General features: G+C 38.5%; 2 protein-coding genes across 3 annotated transcripts in view; one reads left to right on the top strand and one right to left on the bottom strand.

Moving 5' to 3' along the window:
• The window catches only part of mdn1 (midasin AAA ATPase 1), a 1,030,807-nt gene that overhangs the window by 133,942 nt on the left and 888,307 nt on the right, over positions 1-8,558 (bottom strand). The gene's annotated exons all lie outside the window — the stretch shown is intronic.
• LOC116705890 (gap junction Cx32.2 protein) lies at positions 2,462-7,064 on the top strand. 2 transcript variants are annotated; one of them, XM_032542365.1, is made up of 3 exons: positions 2,462-2,704; positions 2,781-2,837; positions 5,192-7,064. In XM_032542365.1, the coding sequence occupies exon 3, from the start codon at positions 5,208-5,210 to the stop codon at positions 6,078-6,080; it is 873 nt and encodes a 290-aa protein (XP_032398256.1). In that variant the 5' UTR covers positions 2,462-2,704; positions 2,781-2,837; positions 5,192-5,207; the 3' UTR covers positions 6,081-7,064. The 2 variants fall into 2 exon arrangements, with proteins under 2 accessions (XP_032398256.1, XP_032398255.1); XM_032542364.1 differs by lacking the exon at positions 2,781-2,837 and having other exon boundaries at positions 2,528-2,704.

The following is an 8,558-nucleotide window of genomic DNA, read 5'->3' as shown; positions in this document are numbered from 1 at the left end:
TGGCAATGACGAAGATGGTGACACACATAATACTCAGTAACTACACCCCGTGAGTAGTAGTCACCCTACTCAATGTGTTATGATTGAAGATGATCCAGCACTCTGGTCAAAACTGCTGTCAGACAGAGAGCTCTGCTCAATAGTGCAGAGGGGACCACAGTAAGTCAGGGACAGAGTTTTTCCATTAAATCAAGAGGGGCGCAGATTTACAAGCTATTACATGCAAATGAAGACTGGAGAAAAGTTAAGATAAATAAGGACTGAAAAGGGGGAGAACAAGGTTTGACTAAATCCGCCCCTGATCACATGTCCTACTTTATGACAGTAAAAACATTCTCTTTCCTCCTTTTTTGTTGGAGTGCGAAATGTGGTTAAGTTCAGTGGAGGGGTCGGAGCATGACGTGGCTGTTCCACTGGAACAAAAGCAGCTTTATGTGTCAATACATAGCAGAAATGTTATTCACCTTCTGTTCTTTCAGGTTTACCACAATGTGATCTGGTAGACATCTTTTAAAGTCTTCCAATAGAACCAATTCCCTTAAAGCGCTGTAGTCAGTGACTTTACACCACTTATCAAATAGTGCTGCTTTCTCACGGACAAACTCGAGGTGCGTCTGTACAAACGTTTTTGTCTGTACGCTTCAGGCCCGAGTTCATAGGTTTGTAGGATTGTGGATTTCAAAGTCTCATAGTTTAAACTTTCTTCTACAGGTAGTGAAGCGATAGCAGCTTGAGCCTTACCATGGAAGTAGGAGTGTCCATACCTCAGGCGGCCAGTGCAGTGCAGTAGCAATACTCTCAAATGCGTTAAAGTAGGAGTCAACTTTGCTCTCACGGAATGTAGGGACAAACAAAACATTCCTACCAATATCAAATACAATTTTAAGCTTTGTGTTAGAAGTGCTGGAGGGGGATGCCATACCTGAACCATTGGGAGATATCTGTCCTGCGTCAGAGACTTCGAGCTCTAGTCGATGCAGCCCTACTGCCTTGTCAGCCTCAATCTCCATTCGCTTTACCTACAACTGGAGTTGCAGCTGCATCTGGTGCTCTTTTTCCTGAGCCTCCAGTTGCAACCGGGCGAGGCGGACTTTCAGCCGTGCCTCGTCCCTGGAGCCAGTATCGCTCTACGGGGATGGGTCACACCTGGGCAGAGTAAACGGGGGGTTTTCCAGCTCACCTGCCCTGTCGCCCCCCCTGGAGACTGTGGGAGTTTCACCGTCTATTGGATGACTGGCAAAAGGTACAGCAGGCTCTGGTTGCTCTGTTAACACCAGCACCCCCTTATCCACCAAGCTACCAATAATCCTATCTCTAAGTTCCTTTTTGACCAAGTATTTTGAGATATCAAAACTGAAGTGAGACACTAGTGCTATCAGGTCATCCTTTCTACAACCGTGAAGTTGTAGAAGGGTAGGCTGTTCCAAACATTTCTCCAAAATACATTTTTCAGCCATGGTGGGGCTCAAGTAGCCAGCTGCACTTCCTAACTAAACTAAAGTTTAGCAACCCCCATTACGGTTTTTCCAAATTCTCCAAATTATTATTATTTTTTAATTTTATGTTTTTTAACTAACCAATTAAGTCCGTAAGTCGCACGTTAAACGCTGCAGAGACAATATTAGCCAAAATGTCTTAAAGCCCACCACACAATTTTATTCCTTCTTTTGACTCAATGTGCGTTGTGTAGGGCGGGTTGAGTCTTTGTCCATGATGTCAAGATGCTTGCCCTGATTCTGTTTGGTTCCCCCATGTGAAGCCAACTGTTATTGAATTTGATGTTGACTTATTATGTGGAAAATGTATAATGTTACTATGGGAGCTATATTCTGGTGTTGAAGACACTACTATTTCATTTACTGTATTTGTATACACTAGAAATGCCTTAGAAGCTTAGGATTTTATTTTATTCATTTTACATTTTACTGTGAATAGACAAAGCATTGCAAAACATGTATTGCTATACTTTTGTTAAAAATAACCATTCTACTATACAATCACAGTTAACAAGTTTAATAAAAAAGCAGAACTCCGGATGGGCTGGTTGTGTCTCTGTGTCTCTACTGTGGGCTGGTTGTGTCTCGGTCCATTATGTCAACGTGCTTGCCCTGATTTGTCAACTCGGGGTATGTCTCTATCAGTTTTGCACATCTATGTCTCTCAGTTTTGCACATCAAGAAACTGAAATGTTTGCCCATTCCTTTGTTAAAAAAGTTTGAAATATCCAATAAATTTTGTTCCACTTCATAATTGTATCCCACTTTTTGTTGATTCTTCACAAAACATTACAGTTTATATCTTTTTTTTTTTAAGCCTTAAATGTGGAAAAAGGTCGAAAAGTTCAAGGGAGCCAAATACTTTCGCAAGTACTGTAATGTCTGGGAGTAAGGTGTGACAATTAAAGTGGGCGTTATTGATAGAAAATGTGGTGTTAAGGGTCATCAAGCCTTACTTTACCGAAACTGAGCATGATGAAACCTTTTCATCTGACTCATCAAAATGATCACGAGTTTGAGCGAGTAAAACGAGAAGCTGTGGGCAGCAGACTGAAGTGTACATGCCTAAATCAGTCAGACCAAGCCAATACGCCTCAACTGTATTTAAGTTTCATCCTGGTCAGTGAATCATATCTTTTGTTGCCAGCACTCTGGCTCTTCTGTAATGGACTCATGGCAAAGAAATTCTAATATCTGAAGCCTGAGAGGTGAGTACATTTTATGTTTCTGCAACCTTAAATCAAAAATGGTTCACTAGTTCTTTAATATGTGATTGTGTCACAGGGGGCATTGTGGTGTTTCTTTAATCAGAATCGGAGTCAGAAAAGGATTTATTGCCAAGTAAGTAACACTAACATGGAATTTGCCTTGATGATTGGTGCATACATTAACATATTAAACGTTAATAAATAATAAAGAACCAAATATGTACAAGGCAGCTGTTTGACATTAAGAAAAAAAGAGGATGAATGGATTAAGACAAATCAGTCCAAGTTACCACCTAAGCTAAATTGCTAAAAGTTGGACTTAAGCAAAGACAAAAAGAAAACATAAATGATCCCTTCAAAACAGAACCAGAGCCATGAGCCATGAGGAAAGCCAAGTCTATCCTGACTTATCTGTCACCCCTTGTCTTGATGAATACACTGTACAAATGAGGAAAAAAAATGAGATTTCAGAGCTCAGTTGTCCCTGTTACCTTTAGTCTCAATAATACCTTAATGTAATTTGTCTCCTATGAATATGAATGTATTGTGTGATGGATTGGGTGTTCACTTTGTTTTCTTTTTCTCCTTTGGTTTTTTGGTTTTGTCATGTCTCCTCATGTTTGTGTCTTAGTTTCCTTGGTCTTGTGTGGTAGTTTCTGTCTTGTGTTCCCCTCTGAGTGTCTGTATGTTATGTTTCCTGTTTTATTTTGAAGTCTGGTCTCTGTCTCGTCTTGTCTCCAGTTTTACTTCTTGTCTGTCTGATTGTCCTGCCACCTGATGTATCACCTGTTCCTCGTTCCTTTGTTAACTCTTGTATTTAATCTCGGTGTTCCCCTTGTCATTTGTCAGATTGTTTTGTGACTTTTGTTGTCCCTGTCTCTGTTCTCGGCTTGCCTTGTTCCCCTGAACCATTTTGTATTCTCTTGTATTTCTTAGACTTTGTGTTTTTGCCTTTGATATTTGATTATCTGTTGGTTAAACTTTTTTGTCAAGTACTGGACATTAACCTCCCGCCTGCCTGCATGCTTCATCCCTGCATTTGGGTCCTCATTCCTTGACCCCAACATTACAATATTGTGAATGAATTGCTGTCTTTTTGCCCCTCTCAGGGGATAAATACATTTACTTACCCTTGAACTTAAAAATAAAACATTCAATTATTCTTTTTGTAATTAAATTAAATTAATTGTTACTCTCATATTTAAAAGAGATGCTCAGGGGGTCTCTTCTGTAGCCTATCATTATCTTAGATGAGTGTAGTATGCCTACAAAAAGAAATGCTAGCAAACCTGACATGTTTTGTGATGACTTTACCATATATTATTGGTCATGTTATCTGAAGAGAAATGTTTGAAGAGAAATGTTTAATTTACAACAGGGTGTCTAATTGATGCAGCTGCTACTTAGCAGGGTTGGTGATGGCGCAGTGGATATGACAAATGCCTTTGGTCTGGGAGATCAGTTGTAAATTTACTAATCAATTGTAAATGTAATGCTTTTAATAGTTACAGCACTTTTTGCATTTTGAGGAGTGCAAACAGCAGGATATATTCTTGCACTTTTGATTTTTCCCATTAATAATCTTTAGCTGTAGCTGGCTAGTACTAGATTCTACGTATTACCTTTTTTCTCCCTCATCGACCTACAGCTGATTTCCTCCATGTTTTGTCTCTTAAAACTTGAATCTAAACTAAATCATATAGACTTTTACAAATAACTGAGAAAAGGTAATATTATGAAAGATGTTACATCCTTGTCTCTGATCAGTCCTTATGTGTGATTTGCAGGCTCATACACTAAATGTGGCCGCAGAATTAGATTTTAAACCAATTTAAAAAAATTAAAAACAAAAATCTCCACCCACTGCAATAAACCAGAATCAGAAGATTCTGTTTGGCTCTGCTGATTAGCTATTACTGAGAATATATGTGAGTAATCTCCTAAGATTCATTCTTCACTTCCTACAGTACATAGGGGAAATTCATCTAATATGATGTTTTTACCTATCAATAAACGCTGCAGTGGGTATCAGGCTGTGCTGTCATATATCTAGTGACAGGTGACAGATTTCTCTAAATGGGGCTCATTCTTTATTTTCAATAAGTAAACTCTATTTAATTATTTAGAAAGTTGGTTCTTCAGAGACTTCTTAGTGCTCTTAGGAGTATGGCTAGATAAGGCTTAAAGGTTGAAAGGCATTCAGGTTTATGAATAATAGAAGTTTAAAGCCTACCTGTTGCATTGTTTTTTTGGCCTCTTTTTTTACACAAACCTAGATTCCGACAGACTGTAGTTGTTTTCATTTCAATCATTTTTGTTTTATGCAGACAACTAAAGTTTTATTTCTGAATTGAACTAGTTCTTGTCTTTGTGGAATTGCAGACTGCTTGATGAATAAAATATAGAGTAGAATGCTTTTGCTTTGTACAAGTCTTTTTCCATCCACAACTGTAAGTATAATGTCTGTATGTTTCTCCTCTACTTCAGACATTACTTTCCAGTCATGGGTGACTGGTCTTATATGTCATCACTGCTAGACAAGGTCCAGTCTCACTCTACTGTGGTGGGGAAGATCTGGATGACTGTCCTCTTCCTGTTTAGGATCTTTGTCCTGGGTGCTGCTGCTGACAAAGTCTGGGGAGACGAAGTGTCAGAGTTCCACTGTGACACCTCGGAACCAGGATGTGAACATGGGTGCTACAACTGGATGTTCCCAATATCCTACATTCATTACTGGGTCCTGCAGATCACCTTTGTGTCAACACCTACCTTAGTCTACCTAGGCCATGCTGTCCACATCATCCACAAAGAGAAGAGGATGATGGAGAAGCTGCAGGACAGCACAAATGGAACTGTACTTAGGAAGGCAAGGTATACAGATGACAGAGGGAAAGTAAAGATAACAGGCATCCTCTTTTGCACTTACATGACCCAGCTGATCTTCAAGATCATCCTGGAGGTGGGATTCTGTGTGGGCCAATTCTACATCTTTGGCACCGTGTTCATGGTTCCCTACTTTCACTGTACTATATCTCCACCTTGTGCCCGTTACAGTGGTGCCCAGTGTTACATTTCTCGTCCCACCGAGAAAACAATTTTTGTCTTCTTCATGCTTGTGGTTTCCGGCATTTCCGTGATCCTCAACATCATGGAGATGATCTACCTGCTATGTAACAAGAAGAGAGACTCCAGGGAAATAATTCAAGCTCAGCAGCATGTGCTCATCTCACAGCAGTGCCCATCCAACCCAGATTGGGGAACCATGAGCAGCAAGTATGGTGGGTTCCCATTGTTGCCTCTACCAACCCAGGGTACAACAGGCTTCTGCAATGATGACAAACACATTGACTCTGTCAGGAAAGAAAAGGACACCTAATACATGAATTAGAAATGTTAGCTTTGGATGTTTCTTGTTATTATTTTTCTTAAGTTACTCTTAAATATGGGGTGGCCTCCAGTTCACCCAGTAAGAGCGTTCACCCCCTGTTGGCTGAGTCCTGCAGCGGTGCGGGTTTGAATCCGACCTGCTGCATGTCATCCCCCATCGCTCTCCCCCTTTCAACTCTTTCCACTGTCACTTCATAACAAAGGGAAAAAGCATAAAAATAATTTAAAAAAAGAGATACTCTTAAATATTTAATTTAAAAACGTACATAAAAAATCACAACACTGCACTCTGATGGTCAATAACACCAGCTCCCAGAACCCCAGGGGATGGAGCCTGGTCAGCCCTCAAGACATTGGAACAGGATCTGAGTATTACACTGGATGATGAGGAGCAGAACAGAATTTGTAAAAATATTAAAACTATATCCCACGATGTGAGGGTGGTGGCATTTAAAAAGATGTCATACAGACGGTTTGCCAGGTTGGATTTCTACACAGAATATGGGGAAAGTACTTTTGGTACTTTCTGGAGGGCTCCCAATAAATTTATATGATGTATATGATGTGTTTATGGTGTTGTCATTATACATAAGTTTATTTGGTATACAGTTTGTCTATTATGTTATTATTTTGTTGTATGGATGAAATCACAAATAACACCAGCTCCACAGTATCAGAAATGCTAAGTGGAAGATATAGAGTTCCAATGATGGAACAATTTCAGTCATTGTACAGTAAAGGACATTGAAGTCAATCTGTTATCACATGCACCATATTTGTAAGATGTCATATTTGTATTGAGAATATGCAATAAATGTCTACACTTTGCAACAGTGTGTGATCATAAGCCATTAGTTTACTAAAGAACTAATCATTTACCCATAATTCAAATTGATTCTTAATTATTAGTAAAGAATTTAGTGTACCATTAAACCGTTTGAAGGCATTAATAAACCAGCTGCTCTGATGTGAACCCAGTTGTAAATAGATGGCGGTAGCCATTCTCAAATGCGGTTGTGGAATGTTACTTAGTACATTTACTCAAGTACTATTTTATGCAAATCCCCTATGTCTAACAGGCAAATGTTATTTTTTTTACTCCACTACATTTGACGCACAGCTGTTGTTTTTAGTCACTTTTTAGATAAAAATATATATACCCATCTTTTTGCAGGCAAAACCATGTATCTCCAAATTTGAATTCTGATCAACTCAAGGATTAGGGATGAATTTAATAATTTAATAAATTTAAATTAAAAAGATAAGCTATGACTGGGAATTTACATGTTACAACAGCACTAGAAAGAGCTGTAAAAGACAACAATTATTTATTTTAAATGTTTAAAATAAAGAAAAAAAGCAAAATAAGTAATTAAGATATAGCATTCAAATGGTATACATTAAAAACACTAGGGGGGAGGGATTCAAATTCAAACTTTACATCAGGCAATTGGATTCACAGTGGCATAATCATGGCATGAACTGAAAGCAATCCCATTTATTCACTCTGTCCAGAAAATGTGCCTTGTAAATTTGAAAGTACTTCAGTGATTATCAACACATGCGGTCTCCAACAGTACACACATTGCTGAGCTACAATACAAATGCTATTCCCAAAACAAATCACCAGATGGCGACTCCAGCAGAGATGGGAAGTAACGAAGTACAAATCTTTGTTACTGTACTTAAGTAGATTTTTCAGTTATTTTTACTTTACTATTTATTTTTGTGGAGACTTTTTACTTTTACTCTTTATATTTTAACACAACTATGGGTACTTTCTCCTCCTTACATTTTACAAAATTGGCTAGTTTAGTTTTGTACAAAAGGTTGTCTATCAGGTGTGATTGTGAGTGCATGTGGGAGAATAGTGCACACACGTGCCTCACACCACGAGCGGGCAAGCACGCCACACAGAGAAAAAGTGAGACAAAAGAAAAAGAGACTAGCTGTCCGGAGGATAATCAGTTGAGATTATGTGTGTGCGTCCTTGAAAACTGTAAGTCGTTTAACTTATGTTTCACTTCTGTTCATTTAAGCCTGTTGTTGTATTGGTCTATGGTTCTTGCAAATTTAAAAGTTAGCAAGTGATTTAGTTGTATGTGTTCTTCACCTGTTAGCTAGGTTGCAGGTGCAGGTGCACTAGTTGTTTCACAATTCCAGCTGATTCTAGAAAATTCATAATGCCGATTGTTGGAACGCCCTTGCTCACATTTGTATTTTAGGTGCATTATTTACATGTTGAAGTAGTCACTCTGCATGTAGATAATGTAATTAACAGTGGGTTTATTGTTATTATTTGCTAGTATGTATACGGCCTCAAAACACAAATTCAGACAAGCTTCTCAGAGGTTAATGAACATGCTTCATTATGCCTTAATGGTACAAAAATAACAAATGTAATATAATAAAATATGTAACAACCTGTAACAAAATACTAGCTCTTTTCAAATAAATAAATATGAAA

This window comes from Etheostoma spectabile, chromosome 18 (genome assembly GCF_008692095.1).
Source record: "Etheostoma spectabile isolate EspeVRDwgs_2016 chromosome 18, UIUC_Espe_1.0, whole genome shotgun sequence".
NCBI classification, from domain to species: Eukaryota; Metazoa; Chordata; class Actinopteri; order Perciformes; family Percidae; genus Etheostoma; species Etheostoma spectabile.
Note: the sequence above shows the minus strand (reverse complement) of the source record. Positions and strands in the feature narration are given on the sequence as shown.